General features: G+C 40.8%; 3 protein-coding genes and 1 long non-coding RNA gene across 6 annotated transcripts; 2 read left to right on the top strand and 2 right to left on the bottom strand.

Moving 5' to 3' along the window:
* The first annotated feature begins 1,010 nt into the window (after positions 1-1,010).
* On the top strand, positions 1,011-7,089 carry si:ch211-150o23.3 (deleted in malignant brain tumors 1 protein). The gene is made up of 8 exons (XM_044122242.1): positions 1,011-1,456; positions 2,146-2,199; positions 2,277-2,585; positions 3,792-4,100; positions 4,961-5,275; positions 5,341-5,490; positions 5,575-5,637; positions 6,564-7,089. The coding sequence occupies exons 1-7, from the start codon at positions 1,426-1,428 to the stop codon at positions 5,616-5,618; spliced, it is 1,212 nt and encodes a 403-aa protein (XP_043978177.1). The 5' UTR covers positions 1,011-1,425; the 3' UTR covers positions 5,619-5,637; positions 6,564-7,089.
* A 5,257-nt stretch (positions 7,090-12,346) lies between these two features.
* si:dkey-183p4.10 (spore wall protein 2) lies at positions 12,347-16,571 on the bottom strand. 3 transcript variants are annotated; one of them, XM_044122218.1, is made up of 8 exons: positions 16,520-16,571; positions 16,160-16,375; positions 15,899-15,938; positions 14,187-15,815; positions 14,041-14,107; positions 13,566-13,947; positions 12,739-12,858; positions 12,385-12,658 (listed from the first exon to the last, which is right to left on the bottom strand). In XM_044122218.1, the coding sequence occupies exons 2-8, from the start codon at positions 16,160-16,162 to the stop codon at positions 12,542-12,544; spliced, it is 2,358 nt and encodes a 785-aa protein (XP_043978153.1). In that variant the 5' UTR covers positions 16,163-16,375; positions 16,520-16,571; the 3' UTR covers positions 12,385-12,541. The 3 variants fall into 3 exon arrangements, with proteins under 3 accessions (XP_043978144.1, XP_043978153.1, XP_043978161.1); XM_044122209.1 differs by lacking the exon at positions 16,520-16,571 and having other exon boundaries at positions 12,347-12,658; positions 16,160-16,423; XM_044122226.1 differs by lacking the exon at positions 16,520-16,571 and having other exon boundaries at positions 13,566-13,944; positions 16,160-16,424.
* A 2,208-nt stretch (positions 16,572-18,779) lies between these two features.
* On the bottom strand, positions 18,780-20,572 carry dnase1l1l (deoxyribonuclease I-like 1-like). The gene is made up of 3 exons (XM_044128978.1): positions 20,458-20,572; positions 19,082-19,194; positions 18,780-18,941 (listed from the first exon to the last, which is right to left on the bottom strand). The coding sequence occupies exons 1-3, from the start codon at positions 20,570-20,572 to the stop codon at positions 18,780-18,782; spliced, it is 390 nt and encodes a 129-aa protein (XP_043984913.1).
* Positions 20,573-20,694: 122 nt separating this feature from the next.
* On the top strand, positions 20,695-21,173 carry LOC122834106. The gene is made up of 3 exons (XR_006371130.1): positions 20,695-20,784; positions 20,872-20,964; positions 21,083-21,173. It is a non-coding gene; the product is annotated as an uncharacterized LOC122834106 (long non-coding RNA).
* The last annotated feature ends 267 nt before the right edge of the window (positions 21,174-21,440 follow it).

Genomic DNA, 21,440 nt, shown 5'->3' with positions numbered 1-21,440 from the left:
AAAGATTCCCTAAGTTTTAAAAAGTAAAATATGAAAGATTCAGCATGCAGCTACTAATCTTTTGAGGCATGTCTCCACTTCAGTACACTTTGTAGGCTAATTTAGCTAAATCAATTTGGAAGGAGACTGTCTATGACAATCAGTATTCAGGTCTTGCCACGTTTTCTTAATGCAATCTAAGTCCAGACTTTGACTGGTCCAATCTCATAGCTGAACAAACCGATGTAAACCACTCCTCTGTAGCTGTGTGCTTAGAGGTGAACCTCCCCTCCAATCTCAAATCTTTTTTTAGTCAGACCTAATTTAAGCTCTCCTGCACAGGTCTAAGATGACTTTATTCATTTTATTGACCATATGTTTTCATTTGTGTTGAATTTGCATTTTAATGATTCGTTCCTTTTTTGTGATCCTAAGTGTTATACTCTTATCTTGTAATGGGATTGTGATATGATTGCATGCAAAAGCATCTCAAATGCTCAAATAATACCTGATTTATGACCAGACAGAGACTTAAAGAGGAATAGCAAAACCAACTGAAGTGGATTAGCAGTGGTTTCAAATTGATGATGTTATCAAAATTATGTTACTCTGAAACATGTTCTCTACTTCCTGGTTGCTGAAACATAAGCATGACAGTCATGAGACAGCAGCCGTGTCTTCAGTCAGAGGCTTCTTCACAGTTGTTGCAAATTTGACCGCTACCAGAGATCCTTCCTCACAGCATTGGCAATGATTTTTAAAAAATTCTTAAATGATATTGGTTACAATATTTAAATCAATATTTAAAAACAAGTTTTTAAGTTTAATTGAATTCCAAGTCACCAGCTTTACTATCTTTTCGCAGACTTTATGCAAGTGCTTTGTACTAGTAGGCTACCTGATTTAGTCTTAAGATCCAATAACATTATGTTTCCATATGCAAATTGCTCATATCTTGAAAGGTTACGTCTTATTACATATTTTATGAGAACATTGTTATTTTAATCACTTGGAATTTGAAGCCACGCCTCTTTGCGTGCCGAGCCTCCGGAAGCGGGAGCTAGCAAGCTGCGGCTTCTGCGAGGAGGGAATCATTGTGGTGTGCTTGGCTTGTGCTGACCTCTGTCTGCCGCAGGGAAAAGGGCTCCCTTCGGCTCGGAGCTAACTCAGCTGGAGAAGTGTGAAAGCCACCCGGGTTCACTAGAAAAGTCCTCCAACTCCACTTTAGCGCAGTGTTTAAATGTGAATAAAATCTATTAATTAGCCGGATAATGTCTCCAAGCTTGCTCGCGCTTCGTGTGTATCCGTTGGTCACCGTTGGTTAGCCGTTAGCTCCTCACCCCGCTCTGTCCTTTGTTGCTCGGGTTAGCGGATGTTTCCCAGCATCTGTCAGCGGCTCTGTCACCAGGACAACACCTGGACGTCTAATGGGAGGCTGAGGGAACAATGTTGAGATTCCTCCGTGTCATTTTAACAGGTACAGAACCAGCAATCAGCTAAGCTTGTTGGCTAGTTAGCGCAGTGTCGCTTTTTTTTTCTACGTGATTATGCAACGTAATTACCAGCGAACATTTGAGCTTTGTTGTTAAACAAACCGAGAGGGAGGCTTACGTGCGTGTTTTCTTTTTAAAATGTATTTAATAAATATTTTATTGGTAGATGTTGTCAACCACTAAGTTAGTTAGTACTTAATTAACTCGAGTTTTTGGGAAATTACTGTAGCTGAAATGAAGGATTATTATTTATATGATTATTATTATTGGTATTGTACTGCCAATTTTATTATTATTGTCATTTAAAAAAAAAAATCAAACTTAATTTTATTTCTTGTTTCATCACTCATCTATGATTGTTGTGAAGGACTTGGTCGGTTAAGATTGTTGTAAATGTGGTATTATATAAATAAACTTCCACTTGAGTTCAGGTATTGTTTGATGACATCACAGTTGGTAACCAAGGTAGCCAATTAAATTAAGTCAGAAGATTGACTTATTGAAATGATTAGTGTCAAGTCATTTGCTTTGCATCAATCCTTCATACTGAGTATGCATATGGCAACAGTGGAAAGGAATATCAAAAGTTAACCATGTTAATGTAAATAAATATTTTCTATGGCGTTACAAAGACATGGATCTGTAATTCTGATTACTTTCTCTTCCTTCATAGGCCTGTTGGGTTTTCTGTTCGATGGAGTTGGAGCTTTTGGTGTCGGGACGTATGGTGAGTCTGGGATTACTGCTACGAATCTGCATTTATTGTAGCTCATGTCTCCTAAGTGAATTTTCTCCGGTCCGCAGGTGGGGTGAGAGTAGTGAACGGGGATCACCACTGTTCCGGTAGAGTCGAAGTAAACCTTCACGAGAAGTGGGGGACGATTTGCGACCATGACTGGGATATGCAGGCAGCTAGTGTGGTGTGCTCGGAGCTGGGTTGCGGCTTCGCTGAATCCGCTTCCCGTGGCGGCGAATTTGGCCCGGGCGGTGGACTGATTGCTTTGCGCTCCGTCCATTGCAAAGGGCATGAGTCCAGCTTGATCCACTGTGATGCCTTCATTAACAGGAACTCCTTTTGCACCCATCAGAATGATGCTGGTGTGAAATGCTCAGGTGAGATCTTGATCTGTTGACATAGTGTTGACCTGGTTGCCAGTTACATTTTAGGATTCATATTAAAATCCTTTTATTTGTTTTTAAAGCTCTTAATGGCCTCGCCCCTCCCCATCTGTCTGAGCTGTTACATTCTTACACACCCTCCCGTTCCCTCAGGTCAGCTGGTCAGTTGCTTCTAAAGGTGCCAAAGACAAAGTACAAGCTCAGAGGGGAACATGCTTTTTCCGTGGCAGCTCCCAAGCTATGGAACGATCTTCCTTTGGGCATAAGACAGGCCTCTTCACTCGCTGTTTTTAAGTCCCGTCTTAAGACCCATCTTTTTCTTTGGCTTTTGTCACAATCTGAGAGGTTTCACTTTGTTTTATTGTGTCTGTATGCATTTTATATTCTATCTTTTCTATTTTATAATTGCATTGTATTTTATGATTGTGTATAGCACTTTGGTCCTGTCGGTGTATAAAGTGCTTCATAAACATCTGCAGTTGAAACCAGATGTTTACACATGCTGTGTGAAAAGACTTGTAATCTTGTTTCCCCTCACTGTCGGATAGTAAATCAGACTAAATTTTCCCTGCTTTAGGTTGGTTATGATGACCAAAGTTATTTCTATTTGCCGAACATCAGAAAAAAGGGAGAGTGAATTTATTTTACTTCCTTCAAATTCCGAAGTATACAAACATTTTTATTTTTATTTTGTTGACTTACCCTTTAAGCGACATAAGTTGGGTCTTTTAGAGTTGCAAACCATGCAGAAGCTCCTCACAACAGTTTCCTGGAATATTGGCCCCTTCCTCCTAACAGAGTCTGGTTTGTAAGCTGCCTGGCTCACACACACTTTTTATCTTTGCCAACAAATTTCTTGAGAATGAGATCAGGGTTTTGGGATGCCCATGGCAAACCCCCAACCCCGCAGTACAGTCTGTTATCTTTTTTGCCACTTTCTAACTAATTTTTATGTAGCTTTAGCAGAATTTTCCCCAGAAAACCTGCGAAGCCCGGTGGTCGAGGCGCTAGGGCAGAAATTTGTCCGTGTTTCTGAGCTACGTTTTTCAAAGTTGTCAGGAAATTTGAAAATATCACTTGATAATTATGTGTTATTGGAAGACTAAAACCTAAACACCAACTCTAAAGTCAAACGTAAAAAAAAAAAAAAAATTGGGTTTAATCTGCAATCAGTAATGTATGTTGTTGTTTTTCTCACAGGTACTCTAATGGAGCCCAGGCTCTCTGTGCTGTCACCTCACTATGTGTTTTCTGCTGGGGAGTCTGTTCACTTCTACTGCAACATTCAACCACGTGACCGCGTCAGCAACGTCCACCTGTACAAGCACGGAGTCGAGACGCCGCTGGTCACACAGAGCGCAGACCCGACCCAGATCGGAGTCAGCCTGGTTCTGTCTGATGTGGAAACTTTTCAGCAAGGCAGCTACAGCTGCCAGTACAACATTAACGGCGGTTTCCCTCCCCACCGGATCACATCTCCAACCAGCCATCCTGTTAATATTACTGTGGGTGAGTTTTAATCTCTGTCTTACTTATACAAATATTTTAATCCTCATTTTTGTCTTTTCTATGATGAAAGTTTTTTCCAGTTTATGTTCCAACTGCAAATTTCTTTGCATTTTTAGGATTTTAGGTGATTGGACAAAGTCAGATTTATAACATAGAAGGAAACAATGTACGTTTTCAGACGTTAAAAACTAGAAATCTGACAAAAAGCATACATTTGCAGTGAAACACATTGACAATAACGTCCTTGAATAAAATCTAACGCGGTTATGTTTTGCTTCTGAAGTTGCACAATTAGGAAATGAGGTCAGACTTTGTTAAATTTAATGTCAGTATAAAATACTGATGTTTTCTTAAAGGCAACATCATCTTGTGTTTTATTAAGTTTATATTCTAAGCTGTTCAAAAGTAGTTCAATTTGTTTATCTGTCCACACAAATGAATCTTCTGGCGCAATGTTTAACTCCTAAAAGGAACTCCCGGCTGTTTTGACGCAATCTGATTGGACGACATAGGTTTCAGTTTTGTGCAAGGCTGCCCCCTATGTGTTTATCATGTTTAAAACAACGCTACAGGGCGGATTTGTGTTGTTGTTTGCATTTTCTTTACACAATATGGCGGAGATATTTATTTTTATAAAGACTCAACTGCGTGTGTACAAGGCCTTGGCATGCTAAGCCATTAGCGTTTGTTTTCGTTCAGCTGAGATGAATACTTTTACAGAATATTGTTTGGTATTTTATTGTGCAGTTTAACGCATTGTTTGTACGAGAAGCAATTTACCAGTTTGTAATGCCAACTACTCATATACTCAAAAAAGTTTGTGCCTTATCTGTGATTCATTTTCCTTGTTTTACTGGCAGTTGACCTCTTGACTCCCCATCACTGGTACAACACGTCCTCTGAGGCCCCGACAGGCTCCGTCATCAAAGGCGAGGGTTTTAACATCACCTGCTCCACCCTGCGCCAGTACCCCGGCGCCTCCTTCCAGCTCCGCCTGGTCCGCTCCAACGGCACGGTGCGCCAGTCGCTCCCGGCCGTCTCCCAGTCTGTTACTTTCACCTTCCCCAACGCCCAGAACTCCAACGAGGGATACTACTACTGCCTGTATCGGGTGCAGCTGGGCGGACGCACGTTCGTCTCCAGAGAAAGCCAGCCGCTACCTATAGCCATTAAAGGTAAGGCGGCGATGAATGCAAAAATGGGGAATCTTGAGTTTTGAGAAATGACTGCCCACTTTCAGATCCTGACCCGCTTCTGAGCCCCATGGTGATCAGCTGGCTGGTGTCCGGGGTGACATTCGTCATAGCTGTCATCATTATTTTTACTGTGGCGAAGGTGATGTGTAACAAGGAGAAGAAGCCCTCTGAATTAGAGCGGGAGACCAGAACCTGTGAGTCAACTTCACCATCAAAAGACTAAATATATCTATAAATCCTCGCTTGATTTAGAGTGAAAGATGTTCTTCTCTTCGCAGGTGTGGACAACACATATGTTGCCTTATCAGTCAACAAGCTATGATGGAGTCTGCAGATAACAGGTGCTTGTGCGCAAAATTTAGCATGTTTTAGAAACGTTTACCACTTGGAAATTTGTAAATGTCTGGATTTTACCTCATTATGTTTAAATAAATTAAAATTATTACAACTTATACCTGAAAAATTGAACCTAGAACATGTTAACCACACTACCTGGCTGCTTCATTCTTTCATTTTAACCCAAGCCCTTTAACATGCTGCCGCTTTAAGTTAAACAATTAGCTAATGATAGCCATCAGGCAGCTCTGTGCTGGATAATCCCAAGAGCTGGACTTCATGTGACTGTAGGGGCTGGTCGTTCAGTGTGACCTTTGACATGTGTTCCCATTTTAAACAAGCTGTTGTTCTGATCCTCGCTTCCTGTGATTGTGGTATGAGCAGGAGCTCCATGTTTCTGATTATTTAACTACAGCTCAGCTTCTGCTCCTAATAATCATGAGTTGCAAGGACTACCTTTGAATCTAGTAATAATTTCCTGGTATTTTAATTAAAGGGAGGAAAATATAGGTAAATATATTTAAAAACTGTCATAATATGGTCTTTTATTTGATTTTAACATGGATTCTGCTTAATGAGGACCAAAAACTGTTGACGTATTCTTTGATTTAATGCAGTTTAACTAGTTTAGCTCTTATTGTGTCTCTTATGGAACATAAAATTGAGTGGGGAAAAAAAAAAGTTCAACTTAAACCTAAAGTCATTTGTAAAGAATAATTTTCAAAATGTCTTTAGATGTGAAAGGCGAGTAGAAACGTAACAAAAATAATCACAGCGATAGTTTCAGTAAAAGGTGATTCTAGAAATGATTAATCTAGCTGACAAAATGTGAGCTTGTTGAACAAATACGAATACATTTTCAGAGCAGTTGGTAATTATTATTTTTTGCTTATTAAATGACGTGTTTACATTTCTGTCCTTCTTTTATCAGGTTTAGCGTTTGGACATCCAGAAGGCTCAAATCGTCTTCAAGCAGATCCAACTGCAGAAGAGGCAGACGGCAGCAACTGGATACGTGCTGCTCGCCACCTGCTGGTGACTCCTGGAACCAGTTTACAACCGAGACTTCTATTCAGCACTTCCATTGGGACGCAGTTCGAGACTGCACTGGCTTTTTTACTCTTACTGGAAAACAATGGACAAGATTAACGTTCAGCACCATGTTGTTGTAATATGCAGGCCGGCAGCCATGTTGGAGCAGCAGTAGCATGTGTGTTCCTACGGTCCTGTTAAAGCCATGTGTAAAGTAAGCTCAGAGCTGGAGGCGGTCACTATCTCCGACGTACCTTAAATCTGTGAAATGAGCGAATACGTTTCTGTGTTCTATACAGAGTTCAGCAGCTTTGTTCCAGATAACACTAATAGACTGCTTAATGATTAAATTCCTGCCGTCAGAACAATGATCCTCAAAGGATTATTTATACAATGTAATGTACATAAAGACTAACTCTACTATGCATTTTCATCAGTTTTTTTTTTTCCCAATAATGCACTTGTTTTTGTAAATAGTAGCTGTAGTTGGTTAAAATGCTGAATTTTTGTGTTACGAACTGTTAGGCAATCTAAACATGTTGCTGATGGTACTTTTCTTTAGAGCAAACTGCAAAATAGAAAGCCTTTTTTTTTTTTTTAAGACACCTTGCGGTATGTGGTTCATTTATTTTTGTATGCATTATTTATCTTGACACATTTGTTCCTGAATAAACAACGTGAAACTCTAAAATGCTTACATATGCAAGCTCTTTATTATATTATGAAAACCAATTACAAAACAAATTACAAACTCTGGGTAGATGGACGATGTGGCACAAAAGTGCTGCACATTTGAGCAAAGCATATTGTATTGAGCAATTTTACACTTTGACTTTGGAAATTCTGCATGTACTTATTGAATGCAATTTACAGTTTTATCAGAATTGGTAGTAAAACACAGGCACTTGAATTTAAGTCTGTCCAAAATATTCATGGCTGCGAGCAAAATGGAAGCATCAGTAAATGTTTGACATTATTAAATTTACTGAAAAATGAATTAAATCAAAATTATGTACAATCAACAAAAGTGTGTTATCGTCAAAAGCCTTTGAGTAATATTTGCTCTGCAGCGTTTAAATATGCAGACATTAAACCGGGAACTTCAGCGGTTACTCAGGTGGACGTTTCTGATTTTTTTTTATTACAAAACTGATTTTTTTATTTATTTAAAAAGGAGAGCTGAAATGACAATTTAGATCGCCTAACTACACTTTAAAAACCCAATATTTACCCTATTCTCCCCAAATCCATAAGATTGGTAAAAATATTTCATTACTATGCTCTACCTTTAGACCAAAATGATCAACAAAATAGCAGCAGGAGCTTTGAAGGATCATACAACCCAGCAATTACAGGATCAACAGAGAACCGCCACCACCGTATTTGACAAAAATCTGGTTTGTTCTGCAGTTCGACTCAAAGAGGTGTTGTAGTGAAACTTGGTGAACAAGAATGCATTTTACCCTTGCCTGTAAAGTCATGCAAAAAAAAAAAAGAAAAAGACATTCCTTTTAAATCCAAAGGGTAACGGGGTCTAGCTCACATTTTTTCCCCCACTTTGGTGTCAGTTTTCGCTTAAGAATAATAAAACGGCGCCGCTTGTGGTTTATCATGCAGTTTTCAACTCTTCGGTTTAGATTTAAGTTGTTTTAGAAGAAGTTTAAGGGAGAACCAGAAGGTACAAGCGCTTTTTTTTTTTGTTAGCCACAGCAGCAGCAGGTGCAAACAAATTTTAGCTTAAAAAAAAAAAAAGCACAAATATTGCATCAACCACAAAGACAGCAAAGTCTAAAATCCCCAAAATACATCCATCAACTGTAGATGTAAAATAAAGCATCTCATCCCTCGACATCAAATCAATTAGAATAAAAAAATCACACTATTCCTTTGATAGGCTCGTTGGTCTCCATGTTGGAGATGACCAAGTAGAGGAAGGCTGCCAGAGCCAGGAAGAAGACGAACTGGAGCCACAGGGGGATCAGGCGGGACGATTTCTGTGCCTTTGGTTTCTCTGGTTCCGACTTCATGGACGTCGGTCTGGCGTACGAGTTGCTGCTGTAGGTGGACGGAGTGTCGTACATGCAGGGCCTGAAAACAACAAGTCAGGATGCGGCTGAGAATTCGTCATGCGTTGAATTAAATCTCCAGAGCTGCCGTGAAATTACCTCATAAAAAGCTGGTTCATGACACGGTTAGACTAATTCAGTTTACAATTTAGTTTCTGTGCGCTGATCAGTTAAATGAAGTTAAGTAATTCATAAATGTGAAATCTGGGTTGGAGCTGAGAGTCACAAAAACACAAACTTTGGCAATGAATACAATTTAGAAATGGTTTGCACTTGCAAAATAAAAATCAGTTTTAGTCCAGGAGATAAAGACGCTGAAATGAAGCTGATTCAAATAAAACTTGCGTAAAGAAATGCATCCAAATGGCACAAAGTATAAAATGACTAGACATTTTTTCCTAACATTTTTTTTATCATATCAGAATAACTGAACGGCATTGAAAGAATGCAACTGAGGTTTTGCAGAAGAAGAAAATGCTACATTACAACAACTGAAGTCAGGGTAGGATATTTCACAGATGTACTTACTCATCAACCAAATCCCTTCCTCTGTATTCAGGCCTGGAGCTTGAGTAGCTCGAGTAGGAAGTGCTGCAGAAAGTCATATAAAAGTAGAAGATTCAAAGGGCTTTTGAGAAAAACAAACAAAACAAAAACAATAAATAAATTCCAATTTCAGGAATCGCTGATTCTGACTTACTCATGTCCATATTCCCCCTCTGCCCATTCTCGTCTGGATCTCATATACGACCCCCTATAGCAACAAGACAGACTGGTTTGTAATTGCTAGCCCGATTTAGCGAAGTAAATGCAGTTCAAGAAAGAAAACAGAGAAACTGACCCGTCTCCAGAGGTCTCACTTTTGGTCTGAAAGAAGATGGAAACAAACTGTAAGCACTGAAGTTGAACACAAGTGTTGGTGTGAAGGCAGCACATCTACGCTATAAGCAGCTTCCACTGTTAAGCTACATGCAGAGCTGTTGTTCAGGGTGCTTGGCTCCAATTTTCAAAAATAATCACATCGCTGACTTTTATTTGGGAAAAAATTTTTTTAAAAATTTGTTTGGAAGTGCACATGGCACCTTGTAAATAGGCAGTTCCACAAACACCTCAGCAGAGATACTTACTGGTGTCCTGTAAACATAAGTGACTTCCTCCTCTGTAAGAAAACACAAATATCACGTTTAATGTAAGGTTTTTCCACAAACATGCAGTACAGAAGTATCAGAGACTTCACGGTCTTCAATTTTCTAATGGATAATCATGTAGTAATGCTTAATATATGCTGTAGTTTTTACATTGATAGGTAGGTAGGTATAAACACAACACTTTTGTTTTTGCACCCATTGTGCATGAGCCCAAAGACTTCTTCCATGTACACAAAAGGCCTCGTTCTTTCAAATATGGTTCCCCGATGTGTCTTAATCTGGGTTAGTGAGCTGTAAAGTTCTTGGATATTTGCAGGACCTGGAACATATTTGTTGCATACGCAGATCCAGAGCATGGTGACAAATCTGGCGAGTCTGCTGGTTGTAGAAGAACTGGGATGTTTACAGGGATTGTGTACAGAACCTTGCAAAATGGGATCATCAATTACCATCTCCAACATGAGGTTGTGGATGCATGGTACAACAACTGGATCTTGGTACTGTATCTGTTATTGTAGCAATAAAATGTAACCAACCCATACCATAACCCCACCATCACGATGGGCCACTCCATCAAACCAGCTCCAAAGATCTCTTCCACTGATCATAATAGGCATGTTTCAGATTCCCGACTCTAATAGCTCTCTAAATGGCCAGCCAAAGATTTAAAGAGGAGTGGCAAAAGCAAATGGGGTGGATTAGCAGTTGTTGCCAACAACCTAAAGTGTTTTCTAGGACATGTTGCTATGAAATATCAGTACATTATATTTCCTTTTCGGGGTTAATACAGTAATTTTAATTTAACTGAACTTTTTGAGAGAGATCGTTTTACTCTCAATCGCAATACTGTGTGGATACATTGTGCAACCCTAAAAAGTACCAAGAAAAACCTGCGATAAGAGAATTCAACTTTTACTACGTCAACCTTATGAAGCCAGCGTATAAAACTGAATGAGTCTATAAAGGACTGTTTACCCTCCTCTCTGTAATAGGTTTTATCAGATGATGATTTAGCTTTCTTCCCCTTGGCCATGGCTTCCTTCAGCTTCTTCACGTACAGATTCCTGGTAGTTCCTGAGAACGAACAGACATCACACACAAACCAACGTTAACAATGATGAACAGCCTGCAAATCACACCAAACACTTCACGGGTAGAAACTTCACACAGCCAGACGGACGGACGGACGGACAGGGGGCCCGCCGAGGTCCACTGACGGTGATTCACTCACCAACCACAGGTCCATGTTTGATCCCGTACTCATCCAGCAGATCGCTGATTTCCTGCGGAGACTTGTTATCCAGCGAAGCCATTTCAATCTATTTTATACGGTTTCTGTCTTTGGTTAAAATTGGCTATTTTTTCGAATTTATTGGCGGTTAAGAGTAGTTTAGTTTCTTTTGGCGTCAAAAGGAAACCAAATCGACTCCTCCTACACATGGGAGCTCGATTTCTTTGCCGGCGAGCCGCGGTGAAGTCGTGTGCGTTCGGAGCCCTTATCCCGCCCTTTCGGAGTTGATTTCAGACACAAAACAAACGCTCTCCCAGACAAATTGCGCACAACTTCCGTTTCTCCTGGATTTTTCTTTGTTGGAATTGTTTTCAGTGTCTTACGGAAGCAGCGCCACCACCAGGCAAGTATGAGTATTTTACCCTTTATACCGTAAAACCAGAGAGGCGGTTTGACTGAATTTGATGAGTATTTGTAAGAGGTGAATGGTTGTTTGTCCTGTCTGTCTCTGTGTTGCCCTGCGACAGACTGGCGACCTGTCCAGGGTGAACCCCGCCTCTCGCCCGGAACGTTAGCTGAAGATAAACACCAGTAACCCTCCTGACCCCACGGGTGTTAGAAAATGGATGGATGGATTTTTAAGACTGTAAGGCCATAAAACCAGTATTATATGTAAAATTCTGATTTTACCAATAACCATACTCGACAGACTTTTCTGGAAAAGCGGTAAATTTAACTTTGGCTATAGTTTATCACCTATGACATGTAGCCTATTTAAATTTTTTTTTAATTATTACATTTTACATATACCCCCACACAAAAACCTTTTCATTCAGTGTTTGGTTTAGTTAGATTATTCTCACACAAGAATGCAGTGCAGTGCCAGAAGCAATAGGTGTGGTTACATTGTCTTCAGGTAGAGAGGTTTGATTAGTGAGCTTTTCTTTGCCTCTGTTTGCTCAATGTGTGGCTGGAAACCACAGAGATGCTTGTGTTATGTAAGATTAAATTACTTTTTTTGTTGTTGTTATTTAACAAGAGAAATGTACTGGTATTTTTTACCAGTCTTCTTCCTGACATTCTGTCTTTTAAATGAGGTCTGCTGGCCCAAGCATGTATCCAAACGTTGGAGGACACCGCCCCTCAACCCCTTCTAGTTTGTTTTGAGCTTTTGAATCACATTTGTATTTGGTTTAAAATGTTCAGCTCTGTAAATGAGATTCATAACTTTGGTTAACATTTGAGCATTTTAATTCACAAAATCATTACCACACAATTCATTAAAAAAAACTTTTTTTAGTTGTATTTTACATTTATATATTTCCAAAGTAAAGGTCACTATTGTAAACAAAAAATAGCATTAAAGGTAGAAATGCATATGATACAAAGCTTTTTTTGTCTTCATTCTTTATAACCACAATGAGCTGCAGCTCTAAAAGAAGAAAAACTGTCTGAGCCAGTCGGGTTGGTCTGTGGTCAGGCAGAACATCATCAGCCCCGTCGCCGTCAGCACTCCCAGCGTCACAATCATCTTCAATGTGCCGAAAGACTGGGAGAGCAGAGGACAGTCACTTAGAAAATAAGCTTAAAAGGAAACACTCTGGGTAAAGGCCTTGAGTAAATACACACCTTGCGTGTTGCTGTGCAGGTTTGTGTGTTAACGACGCCCGCCAGGCTCTGATGCTGCTGAACGACTGGGGGATCAAACACAGGTTTTATGTCCAGGTCTTCTTCAGGCTCCCGCGGTTCCTGGTTACGGACAAATCAGTCCAGTTATATATTTATCACCTAATATGGCCTTGCTACATTTGGTCACGTCACAGCCAGAAAGTAAATATGTGGGGATGAGTAGTATAACTGAAAAGTGGAAGAACGACACATTGTGAGTCTGCTAGCAAACAGCTGATTAATGCAGCACTGTAGATGAAACATGACTGGATGTGTGAGATGTCTTATTCATAGACAGTGGATTTTATAGAATACAATAGAAAAATGTTTTGCTTTGGTTGTTTTGGTAAGGATGAATGCAGCTCTATGGATATATTACAGGAGACTGTAAATAGCATTACTGCACAATAATAAATGAATTGCACGTATTTCATTTTGAAAGAGTAGAAATTGAGACATGAAGCAGAAATTGGGTATGTAAATATGCACATGGAAGATTTTTGAGTGAGACAGTTGGAGGAACTGGATATAAGTTTAGATTTTTTATGTTTGATTATTATGAGGTCTTTTTGTTTGTTTTCTTCTTATTTGCTTATTTCAAACATTTATTTCACATGTTTGAAATGAATATAGATTTAATTCCATCTTATATTAAATCCCACTTAAATCTAAGTTTGTGGTTGTAACAGATATTATGAAGCAGTTCAAGGTCTATGAAGGATTTTGCAAGGCGTTGTTTGCTCCGTCCTTCTGTGGTGTGCCGTGTAAGTGAATTAAGATCTTCTTACATCAGATTGTTCTGCATAGCTCGAGTCTTCCTCCGTGTCTTCAAATTGTTCCCCAGAGTTCAGGTCCTCCTCATTTTCTTCAGATTGTTCTGCAGGATTCAGGTCCTCCTCATTTTCTTCAGATTGTTCTGCAGGATTCAGGTCCTCCTCATTTTCTTCAGATTGTTCTGCAGGATTCAGGTCCTCCTCATTTTCTTCAGATTGTTCTGCAGGATTCAGGTCTTCCTCTTTGTCTTCAGATTGTTCTGCAGGATTCAGGTCTTCCTCTTTGTCTTCAGATTGTTCTGCAGGATTCAGGTCTTCCTCTTTGTCATCAGATTGTTCTGCAGAGCTCAGGTCTTCCTCCCTGTCTGAGGAGCTGCTGACTGAGTCTCTGTCACTGCTGAGAAGCAAAGAATCAAGCAGAAACCGTTTTTGTTTCTTCTACCATGCTTTGCTTTACAGTACACTTTAGCACTGACAGAATTTTACCCACCTGTCCGTTTCATAATAATTCACTTGAGATAAGGGGTCTGCACAAAACTGGACTTTTTTCTGCCTCTCTGAAAAACACAAACATTTGGAAACTGATCAGTTGTTTATCACACAAGGAAAGACTGACTCTGTGTTCTGGACACTGACCTTCTCGCTCGTTCTCGTTGTCGCTGTTGTCGTAAAATCTTTTGAAAGCTTCGATTCTCTGCTTCATCTGTTCAAAGTTTCTCCTTTCTTCGTACTCCTCCTCCTCCTCCTCCTCCTCTTCCTCCTCCTTCTGTCCATCATCAGTGAAGTCATTGGGTTCAGTATTGAAGAAGAAGCTGTCGTCGATGGATCCTTGGACAAACTGACTTGCTGGTATCGAGTCTTTCTTCTGCACCACAGAATAGCTGTTGACATCTTGATCCGGACACTGATTTCTCCCTGAATTAGGTGATTCTGTCCCATCTGTGTCCTCTCCACTCAGGAAGAATTCATACAGAAAGGTTTTGGTTTCCAACGCGCCTAACCCTGAGCCGAGGAACTCAGCAGGATCGAATCTGCTGTCGTCAGAGCCGCTGGCACCAAGAGACTTAATGTTCTCCAGGTTTGTGTCGTCTTCAAGGAATCGGGTTCTGGACTTATCTGAAAATACATCACTGGATCTTCTCAGCGGCTCTTCATCATCACTGGAGCTGTAGGAGTCGCTCTCGCTTGTCTTCTCTTCATCATCGAAGCTCGTCCCTCTCAACAGAGGCTCTGTTTTCCCTTCAACTTCATCGCCAGCTGCTTCATCCAGGCTCATCATCATCTTCTCAACATTTATTTCTATATCTCTGCTGAACAGGAACTCTTCCTCCTTCCCAGAACCCGCCTCCTCAGACCCGTGGCTCCACACGCTTTCGGTCGCGGCTCTTTCCAAGGCTTCTTCCTCCTTCGGACGAGGCGAGGCGCTCCGCGCAGTGGCAGCATTTCTGCCGTATTCACCAGAGGAAAAGTCTGAGGGGTAATCTGCAAAGCTCTCGCCTGCCTCCTGGTGCTCCTCGCCAGTGAAGTCTGACATTTTCTCTTCGTAAACCTCACCATCCACTGCAGAGATGAGATCCTGCAGATTCTGGAGAGATATGCAGGAGAACTCCAAACCAGAATCTGCTGGATCGACGGTGCCGCGTTCTTCTTTCTCTTCCTCTTCAGTTTTCACGCCTTCGTAGTCGGATTCAGAGGAGTCCGGTTCGACTCCTTGCTCCTCCTCACTCTCAGGACGTTCTACAATGTTCTCATTTCTACATCCGTCCTCCTCTTCATCACTGTGCACCTCTTCTTGCAGCTTGTTACTAACTTGAAGCTCATCAACATCTTCCAGGATCTCAGAGTCTTCATCCTCCAGGATCCCATCCACTGTTTTATAAATTGACTTCAGTGTATCTTCTTCCTCCTCTGGGCCTTCGGCCTCCTCCTCTCCATCTCTTCCAGAGCAGAAATTGCTCCGTTCTTCTTCTCCGTCAGAGCTTGGGCATTCATCGTCCTCTGGGGTTTCACTGCTAAAACGGACCCCGTTAAGCCCCTCTTCATCATTTTTCTCATCAGTCTGCTCTTTGTAAGCGTCCTCATCTGAGTTCAGTGCATCTGCATTGGGGCCCTGCGACCAAGCTGCACCTTCTGCAGATGCTTCCTGAAGCCGAGCCTCGTCGTTCTCTGTCATTGGGTTTTCGTTCTGCTCTTTCTCGCTCGTCTCATCAAAACACAAGCTCTCAAAGTCCAAATCTCCCGTGGAAAACGAGGGAACTGAACCCTCTGCAATCAGAGAAAAAAACCCATCTGAAGTGAAATCCTACAACACAAAAATAATAATATTGCTACAAAAATATGATTTATACCTGAAAATGCATCAGTGAGAAGATCAGCAAAGCCCTCCATCTTAACAAACACAAATCAATGTTAAAGCAGGATTCATATGAAGACTACTTTAAATCTGTTCTAACAGTCAGACTGTCTCTCTAAAAAAAAAAACAAAAAAAACAAAGACAGCTCGAACTCCTCTGCTTTGGCTGCAAGTGACTTCCTGTCGAACAGATCGAGCACAAATTCACACACAGCCACTGAAATATTTAGCTGAAAAGCAACTAAAATGGACTCACCATAAAAGATGAAGACGGAAGAAAATCTTTTTTTGCTTTGTCTGAAAAGTAGAAGTCTTAAGACTCAAGTTGTTTGTGTTTGTCTCTTGCTGCTCTAGCGCACCTTCATGAGCTCATGAAATGATGTCGGCTTTGATGTGGGTTTGGTTTCAGAAGCGCAACACAAACTCCAGCAGACGAAAACGCTTCATGCAGAAACGCCGTTCGCTGGTGCCGCTGTGACGAGGAGCGAGACTGAAAGCACCAAAACTGTTTCTCTTGATTGTTTTATTTAATTTTTTAAAATTAAAAATAAGAAAAACAAAATTACATTTCAAGTTTTAAAAAAAGTCTTGTTAGAGGTGATGCGCTGTGACCTACAGCTCGTTCCTCAGGAGGTAGCGGTGAGTTGGCCTCAGATCAACTTCAACAGGAAAATGGTCGCTCACCTCAAGAGCCTGAAGGGACAAAGTGACACCAATATTATCACACTACATGCAGAGATGAACTAAAATCAGGTATTTCACATGTTTACCTCCTGCTCTGTGAGGTGGAAGTTTTCCTTGAAGTTAAACGCTTGAGCTGAACCAGGAACTACGCCAGAAATAATCTCCCGACCGTGAACAATGATCCTGTGTTTAAAAAAAAGAGGCAACATTGACCATCAGAAAAAGAAACATGGAAACATGCACACCTCTCCCTCTGACCAAGACTGTTGCAGAATGCCTTCATTATGACTTTAATGGGACTAATTCATTGCTTTATTCTACAGATGATAAATGAATTAGCACAGCTGCTTCAAGCCAGAAATACGTTAGCTTGTGACTTTAAACCATTGGTCACAAAAATCCTAAAAAACCCCCCATTTGCTTTCATTGTGTAATGTGCCACGTAATGTGTTTTTTGTAATCAGTGTTTAATCACACGACACTGAGTCTGACTACACTGGTAATGTTTTTATCCAGTGTAGCGTCTTAACATCTAATGTTCTCTAAAGTTCTTGCACAATTTGTTTTGTTCTGCCAAAACCCTCAGTGGGAACAATTCCTGACGTCACCACCTGGTTCTGGACTCAAAAGAGAGGAACCACCAAACATCCAGGTCCTGCGCCAGATGAAAACAGCTGGAGTGTGAGGACCCAGGCGCCAGGTTGAACACATATTCTGCCCTGAATGTCAGTGTCAAATTTATTTCTATAGCACTTTGGTGCAGTTCTAAACCTGTTTTTAAAGTGGCGTGCAAAAATGATAATAAAATAAGTTGATAAAAAGAAAAGGGAAATAATACAAGAAAAAGAGTGAGAAGAGTGATGATAAGTAAACAAAAGAAAAAACATCACACCAGAAGAGCTACAGTATCAGACCTCAATTTTAAATGCCAAAGAATAAAAATGAGTAGTTTTTTTTTTATCCCTCCAGGGGGTCTCTTGTGGGCTCTAGTGTCCCTTATATGAAGGTAGGGAACACATGCGGCAAATATCGCCGGTTCCGGGAGTCGAACCCGCGACAGCCGCGTCGAGGACTCAGACATGGGTGACCCTTTCCCCTACTCCACCTCGGCACGCCGAAAATGAGATTTAAGAAGCGATTTAAAACGATCCCGGCTGTGGGCAGATATAATCTGGAAAGGCAGATGATTCCATAGAACAGGAGCAGCAGCGGAGAAAGCCCGATCTCCTTTTCGCTTTTCTCTCAAGTCGAGTCGGAGGAACATTCAGTAGCAGCTGATAAATTGGATTTTAAAGTTCTGGACACAGAATGAAGCTTCAAAAGATCCTGAAGATAAGGAGTAAAATTAATTGCAGGCTGACTCTTTCTCTTTTCCAAATGTCCTCTAGGAGTTGAACATCAAAAAAGCGAATAATGGCGATGATGACATACATTTTTGCTTGTATGGAAATATCTATTGAGAATGCACAACCAATTAAAATGTACAATTTGTGAACAACTGTACATTCTACTTTTGAGTGAGAAAAAAAAGCAATAAATATTAAACACCCCCTACTTTCTATGCAACAATGCATAAGGTAAAAATTTAATTTCAGCTCTTACATTTGACACAGATACTTAGGCCAGAAATTAGAAGATATATAAAAAAAATGAAATTATTAAAATAAATGTGACAAACTAGTAAAGATTCATACAAATCAGTCCTTCAAGTGACAATATTGACTTTGATCAAACCATATCTTTCTTTGCTCCTTTCTTTTCCCATCAGCGTTTGTGAATTTATTTTGGTACATTAAGCCTGAGCATCAATGTTAGTGAAGCTGATCAAAAGTGTAGCATTAAAACACATGTCTTTTAAAATCTAACAAGCTACCACATATTGCACCCAAGCAAACACAGCTGAGATTGGATATATAGCCTATTCCTTAAACTGAGAAAGAGAGAGGTTGACCTTTTGAAAAGGTCGGCTCTTTGTTTGGTTTTATCTTTTTATAGTTGTGAAGTGTGCAATTAGAAATCACCGCTGAAGAGGAAGCCACACTTCAGACTGATTACCGATGAAACTGAAATGATGAGATTCTCCATGCATGCCAGTAGTAGCGTGGCCAATCTCCAGTGACAGGACAGTTAAAGGCCTCTGGGTGTGTGTGTGTGTGTGTGTGTGTGTGTGTGTGTGTGTGTGTGACGCGGCCTCACCTGTCGTAGGCGCACCGGGTCTTCTCTCTGACCGTCGTGTCCTGCTCGTCTCCAATTAGCCAGTGAAATCTGGGATCGTTCCTGAGGCGCACGGCCTTCCACCCTTTGACGGTGACGTAGCTGCAGGCAGCGTTTAGGTCCCCCAGGATGATCACATTCTGGAAAAGAGGAAGTGAGGCATTACTCATGAAGCGTATGTCTAGAGAAGAGAAACCAGCCCGGATCGAGGTGTTTTGGCTAAAAACGGAACCAAGATGGAGCAAACTGATGCTGATGATAACGGCGAGGTTTCCCCTACCTCAGTTTTCCATTTCTTGTGAATCTGCTTGACAACACCGTACAGCTCATCGATCTCCTGCATGGCTGTTTTTGGACATGTGTGTTGCCCAACAAGGACAAAATCCTTCACCACTAGAAAAGAAACACGTTTAGTAAATGATTTACTTCAGATCTTCAAGATCAGCATGTTTATGTTCAGAAGGCCCCACATCTTTGAAGAGACAAGTCACTTCATTTTGAATTTTGCGTAAATCAATGTGCCTTTTCATCTGAACGTCATTTTAGATGAGTTTTATCTTTATGCCGTACATTATTATATAGCAGGTCTGGGAGCCTTGAGCAACAACTTCCTGATTAAGGAAGGATGGACTATCTTGAACTTTTTCACATTTAGTCAAAATACAAATTAGCTGCAACATATTTTATCAGGATTTTATATAACAAACCAACACAAAAACTCACTCACTGAATAACCGCAGACTGGATCTTTACATGTTTTCAGAGTGATATTACATTACAGCATAAATTATGAATTTCTCATGGCTTTTTAAACTGCATCCCGAATGACCCTGAATATAACTCAAGTCATCTCTGATGATTACAAGGAAACATCTGTGCTTAGCAGGAGTCAAAACCTTCTGAAAACTGTTTTTATCATTCCAGAAGATGTTTGAACAAATTGTTTTTGTCCTGTTGTGGTTTATGTAAACTCTGTGATAAACCATCTGATGACCAGGTAGTCCATACATCAGATATATTTGTACAGCTGCTTTTTGTCATATTACTAGGCTTCATTTCATCAGACAAACCTTAATGAGCAAATACAAGGTGCTGTTTAATAAGGATTAGAGTTAAGCTAACTTGGGTTTCGCACCAGGTTAGTGATCCTAATCACACCAGCAGATTCACCTCTGATTGGCTCCAAAACACACAATATCAAAATCAAGGTTTTAGAGCGATTTGGTGAATCCGACTGCGATAACTGGACGGGCTGTTCATGCTCAGATATAGAACATCTTCGATGTGAAGCCTTGGTGACTAATATTAGTAAATATTGCAATAGTAATAAGGTAATTCTCGCTGTGACCTATAGCATTGTTTTTGTATCAGCTGTGATCATTTCCTGCTGTTTTAGATAAAGCCGGGTTGCTTTGGGAAGCTTTCTGTCCTTTAATGAGTGAAATCAACATGTGAAAACTGCTTTTGTGTGTTAACACATTCTGATGATCTGAAACGTCGACATCAGACTTTTATGGAGCTTTTCTGGACTCAAAAGATGTTTTACAATGAAAAAAAAAAGCAAAAACAGAAGAAACCCACAAGGGGGCAAAAAACGTTTTCTTGACATTGTGTATGTGATGTTTGAGTAGGATCTTGCTTTGCTGTGTTTCTTACATGTAGTGGAGGAGTGAACACGGATGACAAAAGGCTCTCTGGAGAAAACGTCCGTCTCATTGGTTCCCTTTGCCTCCAGTTTAGGATGCTGGAAGCGCTCCTTGACCTTTAGCATATTATTCCTGCAGATGATCATAGAAGAGAGATCTGTGAGCACATTTCTGGTCCAGAAGCTAATTCTAAGAATCAGATCCGGTTCACTGAATTACTTGTAAATGTAGACGTATTGCTCTTTGTAGCTCTTCCTGCCCAGCCGTTCACTTTCCTCAGAGGAATAGGAGTTGGATTTGTCGAATCTGATGACAACAACATCACGATATAATAAATGTACGGACTTTCTCACTTCAGACATCTAATCTTCCAGTTTGTACCTGTTAAGATCCTTGACCAAAGCTTGTATTGCTTCCCCTTTAGAGTCCCGGACCTCCTGAATGAGGCTCAAGTCGCACCGAGAGAGGATCTTGAGGACAAAAGCAAAAGAAGAACACAGGTGGATCTGTCAGACAGGTAGTTTTTCCTCATGTAGTTTGTTTTAAACTCCCAGCAGTGTACCTTCAGCAGAACTCCCATCACCCTCTTGTTGTTTGCCTTGGATTCACCAAAACTCTGAACATTGAAAGCGCAGATTTTCAGAGAAGACGTTGAGGAGCTGAACGCGCACAACCCGACGACGAGCAGCAGCCCGGCGGCCTTCATCTTACAGACGTGAGTCGTTCTGTGAGTCAACGTGGCGTTGACGACGCTGCAGAGCTTCACAGCGAACTCTGCTGACCTTCAGAGAGCGGATGAGCAGCAGACTGATTTCAAGGACCCTTCTCTTCACTGGTGCATTTGGGGAACATACAGGTAAATGTGGCGGTGAGAGACGGGAGGTGGCTGTGCGCTGTGGATGTGCTGCGTCAGTGGATTTTGAGAATGGAGCTTCATCTGGAACAGCTAAAACAACTAGAACACAATAAACAATGGGAGAGGAGCTTTGTCTC

Source organism: Gambusia affinis, linkage group LG01 (assembly GCF_019740435.1).
Source record: "Gambusia affinis linkage group LG01, SWU_Gaff_1.0, whole genome shotgun sequence".
NCBI lineage: Eukaryota > Metazoa > Chordata > Actinopteri > Cyprinodontiformes > Poeciliidae > Gambusia > Gambusia affinis.
This window is presented reverse-complemented; position numbering and strand designations above follow the sequence as displayed.

Coding starts and splice junctions, on each gene's coding strand:
- si:ch211-150o23.3 (XM_044122242.1), top strand. CDS start 1,426: ATGTTGAGATTCCTCCGTGTCATTTTAACAG. Junction 4,101..4,960: donor TCCTGTTAATATTACTGTGG/GTGAGTTTTAAT, acceptor TTTTACTGGCAG/TTGACCTCTTGACTCCCCAT. Junction 5,491..5,574: donor AGAGCGGGAGACCAGAACCT/GTGAGTCAACTT, acceptor TTCTCTTCGCAG/GTGTGGACAACACATATGTT.
- si:dkey-183p4.10 (XM_044122218.1), bottom strand. Junction 15,816..15,898: donor TCTCACTGATGCATTTTCAG/GTATAAATCATA, acceptor CTCTGATTGCAG/AGGGTTCAGTTCCCTCGTTT. Junction 13,948..14,040: donor AATTATTATGAAACGGACAG/GTGGGTAAAATT, acceptor TTTGCTTCTCAG/CAGTGACAGAGACTCAGTCA.
- dnase1l1l (XM_044128978.1), bottom strand. CDS start 20,572: ATGCTAAAGGTCAAGGAGCGCTTCCAGCATCCTAAACTGGAGGCAAAG. Junction 19,195..20,457: donor TGTTCACTCCTCCACTACAT/GTAAGAAACACA, acceptor TTTCTTTTCTAG/TGGTGAAGGATTTTGTCCTT. Junction 18,942..19,081: donor ACAAGAAATGGAAAACTGAG/GTAGGGGAAACC, acceptor CCTCTTTTCCAG/AATGTGATCATCCTGGGGGA.